The sequence below is a fragment of the Clarias gariepinus genome, chromosome 16, assembly GCF_024256425.1.
Source record: "Clarias gariepinus isolate MV-2021 ecotype Netherlands chromosome 16, CGAR_prim_01v2, whole genome shotgun sequence".
Taxonomy (NCBI): domain Eukaryota; kingdom Metazoa; phylum Chordata; class Actinopteri; order Siluriformes; family Clariidae; genus Clarias; species Clarias gariepinus.
The window spans coordinates 441,778-455,569 of record NC_071115.1 but is presented as its reverse complement, the minus strand read 5'-3'; the positions used below and the strand labels follow the sequence as shown (position 1 = coordinate 455,569).

Below are 13,792 nucleotides of genomic sequence, written 5' to 3'. Positions count from 1 at the left end.
GTCTGTCTGTATCTATCTGTCTGTCTGTAACTGTCTGTCTTTCCTTGGGCAGGTGATGCGCGTGCACGGCGGGTTCCTGCTGCAGGTCGGGACTGAATCAAACACAACAATGCCATGTTCAGGTTAAAAATAGACTTTTTTCGTGCATTTGGCTCCAAACGACGCCATTTCTGAGAGCAGACTGTGCTGGCTGGCTCGGCTGACTAGCTGGCTGCTTCACACACACACACACACACACACACACACTCTCTCTCATTTACACACATGCGCCCCCCTTTCCCTACTCTCTGTCTCTCTCTTTCACACACACGCGTGTTTGTGTTACTATCCTTGTAAGGACCTCCCACTGACATAATTATTAATGCAGCTAATTAACACTGAGCTGCAGCTCAGACTGAGTCTCACCTCAGCCTCAGGAACCCGAGCAAACCTCTGAGCTCAGGAGGGTTTAAACACAAGCTACACTGCTCTTATATCCAAAAGAATCTAAAATCATGCTCATGGTGTGTGTGTGTGTGTGTCTCTCTCTCTCTCTCACACACACACACACACACACACAGTGTCAGTGCTTGCTGTAAGGTAGGAGCTCAGAGATGTTGGAGCGCTCTCACTCTTCCACAGTGCACCAGTGATGATACTCGTCTTCACACCTCACTACTTCATTTAGTTTAGTCTTCATCCTTTACTTTGAATCTTAGGCTTTGTGTGTGTTTTGCTCTTTTGCAAACCTTTCACAGTGTAAAGAGTTTACATCATCGATCATAAAATGTAGTTTAAGATTATTAAATAAAAAGGAGATCATAAGCAAAACAAACATTTATTTATAAATATATTAGGATATCGCCTAAATCTTACAAGACACATTAGAATTGGAGTAAAAATTAAAAATTGTATTTATTTATTTTTTGTGTTACAAAAAATGTGTACACAGTCACTGCACCACTGCTCTTCTCACTAAAAACAGAAAAATCACGCCCATGCTCCTCGTACCCCGATCCCCCCCACCCCCACCCCCCCCTGCTGCTGAAGGGCCCGGGCCTGAGGGTCTCATCCCCTCACTCTTCAGGCTGTGGTGCTGTGGGCTCGCTGGCCTCGCTGGGCTCCACTCTGAAAAACAACAAGAACAAAACATGAGACGATCATGAGGTCTCGGAGCTCCTTGTTTTACAGTCATGTTTCTGTTCAGTGATCGCTGCAGTGACGTTACTGTAAAACAAGTAAAGGAAGGAATTTAAAACATTTTTTAAATGAAACATTTTTTTAAATATAGCGTGTGCAGTTATGAAGCATGTGATGGTTCTTTACATTTAAAAAAAAAAAATGGAGCATTTAAAGAAACCTCTGCTGATTTCACTGGCATTTTGTTTCACTGCTAAAAAATAGATAAAAGAGTAAATACAAAATGTAGTTTTCCATTTTTCCATTTTTTCCCATGAGCTGTCCAAACCTGTCTGCCCTTAAACCCAATAAATGGTTGTGTCAACCTTGGCGGCAACAAATACTGTATAATCTAGTGTTTGTAATAACTGGCAATGAGTCTTTCATGTCACTGTGGAGGAATGTTTAGTTCACTCTCCTTGGGAGAATTGTTTTAATTGAGCCAGGTTGTGGTGTTTAACCTGTTTAAGGTCGTGCCACAGCATCCCAATCGGATTTAAGTCCAGACTTTGACACAGGCCACTGTTTTTTCTTGAGCCATTCAGAGATGGACTTTAACCTGGGGACACAGCTTTCAAAATTTTTTATTTTTGTCTCATCAGTCCACAGAATATATGCTTAAAAGTCTTGGGGATAATCAAGATGTTTTTAGGTAAATGTGAAATGGTCCTTTCTGTTCTTTTTGGTCAGCAGTGGCTTTCATCTTAGAACTTTTCCATGGATGCCACTTTTTGACCCCCAAGTCGCTTTATTATTGTTAAATCATGAACACTGACCTTAACTGAGGCGAGTGAGGTCTGCAGGTCTTTTCATGTTATTCTGGATAATTTCATAATTTAAGCTTGACAAATATGGCAAAAAAAAACCCAGGAGGGGACAAATACTTTTTTACTGCACTGTATCTCGTGCTTTAAACAATAAACAATAAGTAGTTTTACAGAAATCCTGATACAGAATTCAAACACACACACACACACACACACACACAATGTCAGTGTTACCCTGTGTATGGAGGAGGAGGTGCGTCGTGCTGCCCGCTGTGGTTCAGGGCCTCGTTGTAGCTGGGTAAACCCGGAGCAGCGATGTTAGCCAGAGGAACCGTCTCCGGCGCTTGACGTCCGTCTGCTGCCATTCTCACTGGGACACTGGGAAAGGGGGGGGGGGGGGGTTAAGGTGATAGCATGACACACAAGCTTACAAGAATGACTGATGATATCCCTCTGTCTCACACACACACACACACACACACACTCACCTGCCCCCTCGTCTTACAGTTTTGCTCTTTCTCTTGTAGCAGTAGCAGCCGAGCACCAGCATGATGATGGCAAAAACCACAGCACCCAAGATCCCAGCCACCAGCCCGGCCACGTCCACATGGGAGGAGCTCTCTAAGCAACCGAGACATCCAAATCACACACACACACACACACACACACACACACACACACGAAAAAATAAAAACTGATTTATAGTAAAAATCCAGTAAGTATGTGGATGGTGTTGGTGTGTGCCTCTGTACTCCACCACAGTGTGTGTGTGTGTGTGTGTGTATAATGACGTGATCAGGATGTAATTAAAATGTTTGGGAATTACAGACATTTTTACAAAGTCCCAAAATTTTTTACAGGTTTAAAAGTAATTGAACAAACCGGCAATCATAACTATTAGGAAGGTGTTTAACATTCAGATGTAAATCCTGTGTGGTCCCGATTCGTCTGTGCTTTGAAGCGCTTTCAGTTCTGCAGACTTTAAGTGAATCTGAGCAGACAGTTGAGCTCTATACATTTACATTTACATTTAGGCATTTGGCAGACGCTCTTATCCAGAGCGACTGACATTTTTATCTCATTATACATCTGAGCAGTTGAGGGTTAAGGGCCGCGCTCAAGGGCCCAACAGTGGCAACTTGGTGGTTGTGGGGTTTGAACCTGGGATCTTCCAAACCGTAGTCCAATGCCTTAACCACTGAGCTACCCCTGGCCCCCTATGAAGCATACACTTCATCCTTCATCCTGAACACGTCATCAGCTATATCAACAAGTGCACCGATGACGTCACTCTTTCCAAGAACATCCATCTCACACCCCAACCAGAAACTGTGGATTACTGGGGAGGTGCGTGCACTTCTAAAGACCCGAGACTCCACCTTCAGAGCAGGGGACAAGGTGGCCCTGTGAACAGCAAGGGCCAAACTCTCCCGGGCCGTCAGAGAGGCAAGGCACACACACGGCCAGAGAATCCACAACCACTTCAGGGACAGCGGTGATATACAAGCAATTACCAACTACAGGACGACATCATCCAACTGTGACAGTGGCAGCTTCCTTCCAGATGAGCTGAACAGCTTCTATGCTCGGTTTGACACACAGAGCGACGTGACGGTGAGGTAGACCACCCCTCCTCCAAATGACCAGGTACCATGTCTCACCTTAGCTTAGGTCAGGTAAAAACTCTATGGTCAAGCCACGCTGCTGGACCAGACAAACCCCTGGCAGAGTGCTCAGAGAATGTGCTGAACAGCTAGCAGATGTTCTCACCAACTTCTCAATATCTCTCTGAGCAGCGCCATCGTTCCCACATGCTTTAACACCACCACCATCGTCCCTGTGTGGAAGAAGTTTTCTGTGTTCTGTCTTAATGACTACAGTAGTTTGCATGCATTCAATCCCATCACCATGAAGTGCTTCAAGTGGCTCGTCATAAGACGCATTAAGACTCTGCCCCCCATCCTCCCCCCCCAGGACCCACTGCAGGTTCCGTATCGTCCTAACCGTTCAACAGATGACACCATCTCCACCACACTCAATCTGTCCCTCACACACTTGGACAATAAGGACACCTACGTTTGAATGCTGTACATAGTTTCAGTTCAGCATTCAACTCAGCCCCCAACAAATGATCAGGAAACTGAGCCTGTTGGGCCTGAACACCCGACTCTGTAACTGGATCCTGAATTTTCTGACCTCAGTCAGTGCGGATCGGGAACTGCACCTTCAGCACCACCACACTGAGTACTGGGGCTCCCCAGGGCACAAACAGCAACGAGAACAGACGATTATTCCGTTTGTTTGTTTATTTAGACTTATATTACAATGTTGGAGGTTTGTGTAACCAACCAGCAATGACTCGTGCTGCTAGCCCCGCCCCTGAGTACCATTAACACCCGCTGCTGCTCATCATAAGCAGCTACTAAAACCTGTTCCAACAGTTTGAGTGTTAGGTCTGGAAAGTTCCTGTATTTGGGAAGAAATTGCTTTAAAACTCTTCAGGAGCCAGAATGAGGAAACGCTGACATGAAATATATTTTCTGAAAAATAAACAGATGATCTTACCGTGACTGTGTGTGTACGTTTTCCAAAATGCTGCCTATAAAAAAAGCATCAGAAAAGTTTAAATTCACAGAGATGGGAAATGATCAGAGTTTCCTTATGTCACATAACAGTACAGAGACGGCGCTCGTTAAAGTAGTAAATGACATTCTATTGGCCTCTGATCAGGGTTGTGTAACTATGCTTGTATTACTTGACCTCAGTGCAGCTTTTGACACTGTTGATCACGCTATTCTTCTTCACAGATTAGAAAATGTAGTGGGAATTAAGGGTACAGCCCTCTCCTGGCTCAGATCCTATCTGACCCATCGTTATCAGTATGTAGACTTAAATGGTGATTATTCTGCATGTTCTCTAGTGGAGTTTGGCGTTCCGCAGGGTTCAGTTTTAGGTCCACTGCTTTTTTCCCTTTACATGCTTCCTCTGGGCAACATAATCCGTAAGCATGGTATTAGTTTTCATTGTTATGCTGATGATACACAGTTATATGTCTCAGCAAAACCTGATGAGAAAAAACAGCTTACTAAAATTGAGCAATGTGTGCAGGACATAAGAAATTGGATGCTAACTAACTTCCTTCTGCTAAATCCGGATAAGACAGAAGTTCTAGTCATAGGACCGCATACAGCTAGGAGTAAAATTTTAGATCATACCGTAACTTTAGATGGCCTTTCTGTTCCATCAAATGCAACAGTAAAAGACCTTGGTGTGATTATTGATTCCAGCCTTTCATTTGAAGCACATGTAGATAATATTACCAGGATAGCATTTTTTCACCTCAGAAATATTGCCAGAATAAGAAATTTATTGTCGCTAAACGACGCAGAAAAACTAGTTCATGCTTTTATCACCTCTAGGTTGGACTATTGTAATGCCTTACTGTCTGGTTGTTCAGCTAGATGCATAAATAAGCTTCAGCTAGTCCAAAATGCAGCAGCGAGAGTCCTCACCAGAACCAGAAGATATGAGCACATCACCCCTATCTTATCTTCACTCCATTGGCTCCCTGTGAAATTTCGCATTGATTTTAAAATACTACTCTTGACATATAAAGCATTAAATGGTCTCGCGCCGCAGTACCTGAGCGAACTGCTAGTGTCTTACGATCCGCCACGCCTACTTCGATCAAAGGATGCAGGCTGCTTGTCAGTACCGCGTATTATGAAAAATACAGCTGGGGGCAGAGCTTTTTCTTACAAAGCCCCAAAGTTATGGAATAGTCTTCCAAATAGTGTTCGGGACTCAGACACAGTCTCAGTGTTTAAGTCCAGGCTAAAAACCTATTTATTTAGCCGAGCATTTTTATAAATAGATTTGCCATAGGTAAAGGAGCAGATCTGGGGGACTCATGGACGTAGAGTATTATGGTGAACTGGTATGTTTGGATGCTGTCTTCCTCACTCTCATTGATCACTCAGGTTTGCTGACGGTGAGGTGATTGTTTGCTTTACATGTCAGGAAGCCCTCATGTTTGTGTTTCCTTCTGGCTCTCCCTTTTAGTTATGCTGTCATAGTTAGTCCTGCCGGAGTCTCTGCTTGCACGCTACAGTTAATATACATTCACATTATACATTGTGTGACTGTGACCATACCTAACTGCCATCTCTCCTCTTCTTCTCTTTCCCCCCCTTTCTTTTTCCTCTCTCCTCCTGTCCCCCCCTTTCACTCTTTCTCTCTCTCTCTGTCGAGCTACACATGTCGTTCCTGAGCTGCCAGTGATCCAGACTCCCTCTGCCCTCCGGACCTGTCTGACCCATCCTGGTGCCCCGCTTCTGGCTGAAGATCTCGTCACATGGATGCCCCGTGCGTCTCTCTGGGATGCGTCTGGTGTCTGGGAATGATTCTCTCTACCTAGAAAATGGTTCTGGCCTTGACTGGTGTTGGTAACTGTTTCTCTGGGGACTTGACAGTTCGATAGTTCATGACTGGAACTTCTTACAAGTCTACCTGGGTCTTCAATAACTACCTGGACTCCATATTAACATCAATTAACATCAGCTATTATAGCTGAACTGCCTCCCACCCTACACACTGTATAAATGCAGATCATTTACTGCTTTTTGTTTCACCCAAATGAGGATGGGTTCCCTGTTGAGTCTGGTTCCTCTCAAGGTTTCTTCCTCTTACCATCTCAGGGAGTTTTTCCTTGCCACTGTCGCCCTCGGCTTGCTCACCAGGGACAAACTGACCATTTTGATTCATACAAATTCACATTTCATACAAACCTAAATAATTTTTTTGACTATGTAAAGCTGCTTTGCGGCAATGAAAATTGCTAAAAGCGCTATACAAATAAAATTGAATTGAATTGAATTGAATAACTATGAAATATTTTACACACACACACACACACACACACACATCTCACCGTCTTTTGGTCGTCCTCGTACACCTCTCTGGCCTCTTCGTAAGAGCAGATCTCCTCCATACACTCTCGCTCTATGTTCCCTGGAGTCACCAGCTCGAAGTCCCACTTGTTGTAGAGCAGCGAGCGCGACAGGAACGAGTCTGCTGAGGTCTCATGAAGAAACACTAGTGCAAGAAACAGAAAGAATTGATATCACACATTACATACAAAAGAAAAGACAGGAGGCAGAGTTGGAGGTAGCAGAGCTGAAGATGTTGAGGTTCACGAGGATGGATAGAATCAAAAATGAGTTTATCAGAGGGACAACCCATGTTAGATGTTTTGGAGATAAAGTCAAAGAGGCCAGATTGAGGTGGTTCGGACACGTTCAGAGGAGAGATGGTGAATATATCTGTAGAAGGATGCTGAGGTTGGGACTGCCAGGCAGGAGGTCTAGAGGAAGACCAAAGAGGAGATTTATGGATGCAGTGAGAGAGGACATGAAGTTAGTTGGTGTGAGAGAAGAGGATGCAGAGGATAGGGTTAGATGGAGGCAGATGATTCGCTGTGGCAAAGAAGACACACACACACACAAACACATACACCAGCCCCAGCAGATTCCTTAACATTCTACATCTGAGCTTTACAGTATCGCACAGAGAAGATGTTCGCCACTCACTCACCGTTCCTGTCGTTGTTGTTGATGCATCGTGCTAACGTCAGGTGGAACACAGACATCAGACCAAAGCAGAGTTCTGTAAACCCCAGCATTTTAACTAAAACACACACAGCCAAACTGTGCACACGTTATGCGGCTACAGAGGGCTACAGAGGGCACGGACAGGAATTCCAACCAGGAACACACACACACACACACACACACACACACACAAAGAAATACATCAATTCAGGAAATATCCTTAATGGTCAGACTTATCCTAAATAACAGACTTTTCACACTACTGCCTCCTACATGATCATCTGATTCTAAACTTCTACAACAATTTGAGGAGAAATCACAGAACACTGCAGAATATGGAAAGACAAAAACCTTTTCAAAAGTTTACACAAGCCAGAATTAACTTAAAAACATTTAAATTCAATGATTGATTGAAAGTGCTGTTTTGAAACATGTGGTTTCAATTCTTTTTATTATTTATGTATTCTATTATAGTTTTAGATTTATTTCAGCTTATTATCTATTTTTGTATTCATAATTTCACTCACTCACTCTGAACAGCATTTATCCTGTACAGGGCGGAGCCTATGCTAGGGGACTCTGGGCACAAGGCTGGTTTTGGTGGATGCCGTGCCAATCTATCACAGGGTACACACATTCACACACTATAGGCAATTTGGGAACGCCAGTTAGCCTAATCTGCATACCTTTGGACTGTGGAAGGAAACCGGAGTACCCATGGGAAACCAACCAAACACCGGGAGAACATGCAAAGGCATACACACAGACTCCGAGGTGGGAATCGAACCCAGACCCTGGAGATACACTACACCACCATGGCTCTTACTGGTGATTCTGACTGGTTTCCTTTTTTAGAACTCTTATGCATTTCATTAAATTTAGCAGTTTAATAAAACTAAGCCTGTTGAGGTTTGCAGCTCTTTCTTCATGCTCACACAGTACACACCCAAAGACGAACAGTGACTACAGGCCTGTTGCTCTGACCGCACATGTCAAGAAGTCACTGGAAAGACTGGTCCTTAAGCACATCAGGACAATCGAAGACCCATACCAGGACCCTCTGCAGTTCGCCTATCAGCCCCACATTGGTGTTAAGGATGCTATCATCTATCTGCTAAACAGAATATATACAGTACATACCTCGAGGAGTCAGGTAACACTGTGAAAGTCAAGTTTTTTTATTTCTTCAGTGCGTTCAACACCATCAGACCTGAGCTACTCAGTAATAACATACTGGACATGCGGATGGAAGTTTCCCTTGTGACCTGGATTACGAACAAGTCGTCCACAATATGTGAGGCTGCAGAACATCACTTCAGACACTATTGTGAGCAGCACAGAGGCCTCCCAAGGGACAAGTCCTATCTCCCTTTCTGTTTACACTCTACACCTCAGACTTCAGACACTGCTTACAGTTTTGCCATCTGCAGAAGTTCTCAGATGATTCTGCTGTTGTGGGCTGTATCTGGAGAGGCCAAGAGACTGAGTACAGAAGAGGGGTCGACAGTTTTGTGGAGTGGTGTGGACTAAATCACCTGCAGCTTAATGTTTTAAAAACTAAAAAGCTGGTGTCTGATTTCAGGAAGCAGAGGACCATCCCTAACCCCATAAACATCATGGGAAGTGAGGTGGACGTTGTGGACAACAAATACCCAGGTGTTCACATTGACAATAAACTGGACTGGTCACTGATGCTGTGTACAAAAAAGGGCAGAGGCGCCTGTACTTTCTCAGGAGACTGTTATGTTTTAGGTTCTTTAATGTATGCAGAACCATGCTTCAGATGTTCTACCATTCAGTGGTCTGCAGCATTATCTTCTCTGCTGTGGTCTGCCGGGGTAAGAGATTAAAATCAGCTGATACCAACAGACTTAACAAACTCATCAGAAAAGCCGGCTTTGTCATTGGAGTGGAGCTGGAGTCTGTAGTTGAGATATCCGAGAGGAGGATGCTGAAGAAACTTCTCAGTATCATGAACAATATATCACATCCCCTACACGAGTCACTGATGTCATACAGGAGCAGGTTCAGCCACAGACTAAGACTACTAAAGTCTAAAACTGAACACCACAGGACGTCATTTATACCAGTGGCAATCAAACTCTATAACTCCTCCCCCATTGATTCGGGAGCTGTTATGACAGAATTAATCAATAGAGTTTTATCATGCCCTGATACATTGTGCAATATTATCACAATAATAATATCACATGCAAAACCAATAATTATGCAATATCATGAAAATCTTATCGTTATCATTATTACTCTCTATATGCAATATCAAATATCACATTATGTACAATATAAATTCAAATTCTATTTGTCACATACACAGTCATACACAGTACGATATGCAGTGAAATGCTTTACGACCGCCAGTGACCTTAAAAGAGACAAATATATATCCTGTGTGCAATAATATACATGTACAATACACAAAAGTAACAATTCTGCACCTTTCTGTACAGTCAGTAGTTTTTTTATATTTATATTTCTTTTAATTTATCTGTTTTTTGACATTATAGTACTTTGTAAGGCCTCCGAGTGGCACAGTCGTAAAGTGCTCGCCGTATCATTCGAAGATTGCTGATTCGATGCTGTAACCTCTCGCAGCTGGAGGTCTAGAGAAAGCTGATTGGCTGAGCTCTCTCAGAGGGGAGGGATGAGAGGTACTTAGTGCTCCCACATTAATCACGGCTCTACAGCCAATCAGGGGCGTCTGTGAGCTCACGCAAGCAGAAGGAACGGAAAGCGCTGTCCTCCGAGTGTGTTACACCTGTGATGACTGAATGGTAGTAGTAGCCTTAATGTGGAGCCCCCTAGTGACGGGGAGGAATTGGATACGACTAAATTAGGGAGAAAATCGGGGGGAAAAACAAATAAAATAATAATAATTACAGTACATTGTATTTTATTTTTATTTTATTTTTTAATTTTCTTCTTATCCTATTGTATTTGTATTTTTTTTTATATGCAGCTACTGGACAAACAATTTACTTTGGGAGCAATAAAGACTTATCTTACAAAAAAAAGAGATAAACTGTGAGTGTGTGTATGTGTGTGTGGACTGCCCCTTTCTTTTACTTCATAAGGATTATTTATTCATCAATTTTCAAATTATATCTTTTGTTTTAGATCATCTGCCTTTGTGTGCATGGAGTTTGCATGTTCTCCCCGTGCTTGCAGGTACTCCAGTTTCCTCCCACAGTCCAAAGACATGCAGAATAGGATAACTGGCATTCCCAAATTGCTGTAGTGCATGAGTGTGCATGTGTGTGCCCTGAGATGGATTGGCACCCTGTCCAGGGTGTCCCCCCACCTTGTGCCTTAAATCCGCCCCCCAGTTTTAGACGATGAATGAGTGAAGAGTAAAGATAAAAGATAAAATACAAGAAACGTGAATTCAGGTGAAGTTGGACTTAAAGTTGGAATAAATTCTCAGACAGAGAGACAGACAAAGAGAGAGGGACAGAGAGACAGACAGAGTCTGAGAGAGACAGACAGAGAGCGAGAGAGAGACAGAGAGAAAGACAGACAGGGAGAGTAAGAGAGAGAGAGAGAGAGAGAGAGAGGGAGAGAGGGGGACAGAGGGACAGACAGAGAGACAGACAGAGACTGAGAGAGAGACAGACAGAGAGCAAGAGAGGGACAGAGAAACAGACAGACAGGGAGAGAGTAAGAGAGAGAGAGAGAGAGAGAGAGAGGGACAGAGGGACAGACAGAGACTGAGAGAGAGATAGACAAAGAGCGAGAGAGGGACAGGGAGACAGACAGAGAGAGACAGAGAGAGAGAAACAGAAAGAGACAGAGAGAGAGAAACAGAGAGAGAGACAAAGAGACAGACAGACAGGGAGAGGGAGTAAGAGAGAGAGACAGAGAGAGGGAGAGACAGACAGACAGAGAGAGACAAAAATAGAGGGAAAGAGAGACAAAGAGACAGACAGACAGAGAGAGAGAGAGTAAGAGAGAGACAGAAAGAGGGAGAGAGAGACACAGAGAGACAGACAGACCGAGAGAGAGAGACAGAGAGTAAGAGAGAGAGACAGAGGGACAGACAGAGAGACACAGACAGAGAGAGACAGAGAGAGAGGGAGAGAGAGTAAGAGAGAGAGACAGACAGGAACAGAAAGAGAGGGACAGAGAGAGAGACAGACAGGAACAGAAAGAGAGGGACAGAGAGAGAGAGACAGACAGGAACAGAAAGAGAGGGACAGAGAGAGAGACAGACAGAGGGACAGACAGAGAGAGAGGGAGAGACAGGGAGAGACAGAGAGAGAGAGAGGGAGGGAGAGAATAAGAAAGAGAGACAGACAGGAACAGAGAGAGACAGAGAGGGAGAGACACAGAGACAGAGAGACAGAGAGAAACAGAGAGAGACAGGGAGAGAGGGAGAGAGAGTCAAAGAGACAGACAGACAGGGAGAGGGAGTAAGAGAGAGAGACAGAGAGAGGGAGAGAGAGACAAAAAGAGAGGGAGAGAGAGACACAGAGAGAGAGAGTAAGAGAGAGAGACAGAGGGACAGACAGAGAGAGACAGAGAGATAGAGAGAAAGATAGAGAGAGAGAGAGAATAAGAGAGAGAGACACACAGAGACAAAGGAACAGAGAGAGAGACAGAGACACACACAGAGACAGTGAGAGAGACAGAGAGACTCCGGTGTAAATGTAGTTTTAGTGTAAAAGTGACCGGAAGTCCGTCAGTTTGACCCCCAGCGACACCGGAACCGGAAATCAGCTACATGACTTTACCTGCTGATACATACCTGAGGGCTGAAGAGCGACACGGAAATGTTCCGTAAGTTACACCGAACACACACACACACATACACACACACACACACCGCAGGTTGAGTTTGATGAAAATTGCGGATTAATAACTTAATAAATGAAGCGGTTACCTGGCGCGCGCACTCACCTGTGCAGTCTGGGACCTGCGAGTCGGTGTGTGTGTGTGTGAGAGAGAGAGAGAGAGAGAGAGAGAGAGAGAGTGTGTGTGTGTGTGTGTATGTGTGTGTGAGAGAGAAAAGCAACAGGACCTGTTTGACAACATACCGGTCGGAGGAGTTCCTCATGTTCTGGTCGTGAACGAAAACACACTCACACAGGCAGAGTTCAGCAACACACACACTCACACACACACACACACAGGCAGAGTTCAGCTCTTTATAAGCCTCATCAAATAATAAAGTTATAAACTCTCTGTAGCCTTGAACTGAAACTACCTCTCCTCTCAACAGCTTTATTACTTACATTATATACCTGTGTGTGTGTGTGTGTGTGTGAGGGGTTTAGAAACATTGTGTTATAACACACCACTGCAGTGCGCTGATTAATTCTCTATAACATCAGCTCAGGCAGTGGAGCTGCTCTGTTATCGTTTCTATGGCAACAGCAGATGTTCATGTGATAATAAATGAATGTAATAGAACACTGATGTGGAGAGAAGTGTGTGTGTATCATTAGTGGAAGGAGTCTCCAGTGTCAGTGCTACAGTGTAACACAGTTCACACTCCTCTGCAGTTCCTCAGGAACATGACGAACTGTGATTTAATAACTTTAAGAGAGAATTACGAGAGTGTTTATCGCTGCTTTAACGTCAGGCAGAACGGCAAGTTAAATTTAACTGTGAGAGGAGAAATCAGTTACTCTGTTTCATTACAGCACCTCACTGTTGATTATGTCCCTCTAACAGCACAGCCCAAGACTTTCGCTGCTGGCACCATTGAAACTGACATTTGTCATTGGCCCGAGTGACCAAGGTTTGGCTATAGCAGCCCGGCCATGTGCATTGACCCTGTGGAGCTCCAGACCAACGGTTTTGGGGGAAACAGGAGAGTTGAGGTGCACATTTAATTCTGCAGTGAGTTGGGCAGCTGTGGTTTTTGTGTTTTTTTTATTGCAATCTGGTTTAGCACCCGGACATCCCTTTTGGACAGCTTTCTCCTGCGTCCACAGTTACTCCTGTTGGATGGCTCGTCCTTCTTGGTGGCATGCTGACGTTACCCTGGATACCGTGGCTCTTGATACATCACAAAGACTTGCTATCTTGGTCACAGATGTGCTAGCGAGATGCGCACCAACAATTTATTCTCTTTTGAACTCTGATGTGTCACGCATAAGGTAGTGTGCATTACAATATTTTAAGTAAAACTGTGCTATTACTCTGCTAATTAAACCTTCACACTCTCCTCTTACTAGTGGAATGTGAGTCAGTGAAGATTGGCCACCAGGCTGGTCAAGTTTAGCCATGAAACCTCCA

The 13,792-nt window shown here is 44.1% G+C and overlaps 1 protein-coding gene across 2 annotated transcripts; it reads right to left on the bottom strand.

Annotated features, from left to right (window-relative positions):
- Nucleotides 1-1,017: 1,017 nt before the first annotated feature.
- prrg2 (proline rich Gla (G-carboxyglutamic acid) 2) lies at nt 1,018-12,660 on the bottom strand. 2 transcript variants are annotated; one of them, XM_053514916.1, is made up of 7 exons: nt 12,586-12,660; nt 7,518-7,659; nt 6,856-7,019; nt 4,491-4,524; nt 2,414-2,546; nt 2,160-2,303; nt 1,018-1,107 (listed from the first exon to the last, which is right to left on the bottom strand). In XM_053514916.1, the coding sequence occupies exons 2-7, from the start codon at nt 7,603-7,605 to the stop codon at nt 1,056-1,058; spliced, it is 615 nt and encodes a 204-aa protein (XP_053370891.1). In that variant the 5' UTR covers nt 7,606-7,659; nt 12,586-12,660; the 3' UTR covers nt 1,018-1,055. The 2 variants fall into 2 exon arrangements, with proteins under 2 accessions (XP_053370891.1, XP_053370892.1); XM_053514917.1 differs by lacking the exon at nt 12,586-12,660 and adding an exon at nt 12,449-12,477.
- Between the last annotated feature and the right edge of the window lie 1,132 nt (nt 12,661-13,792).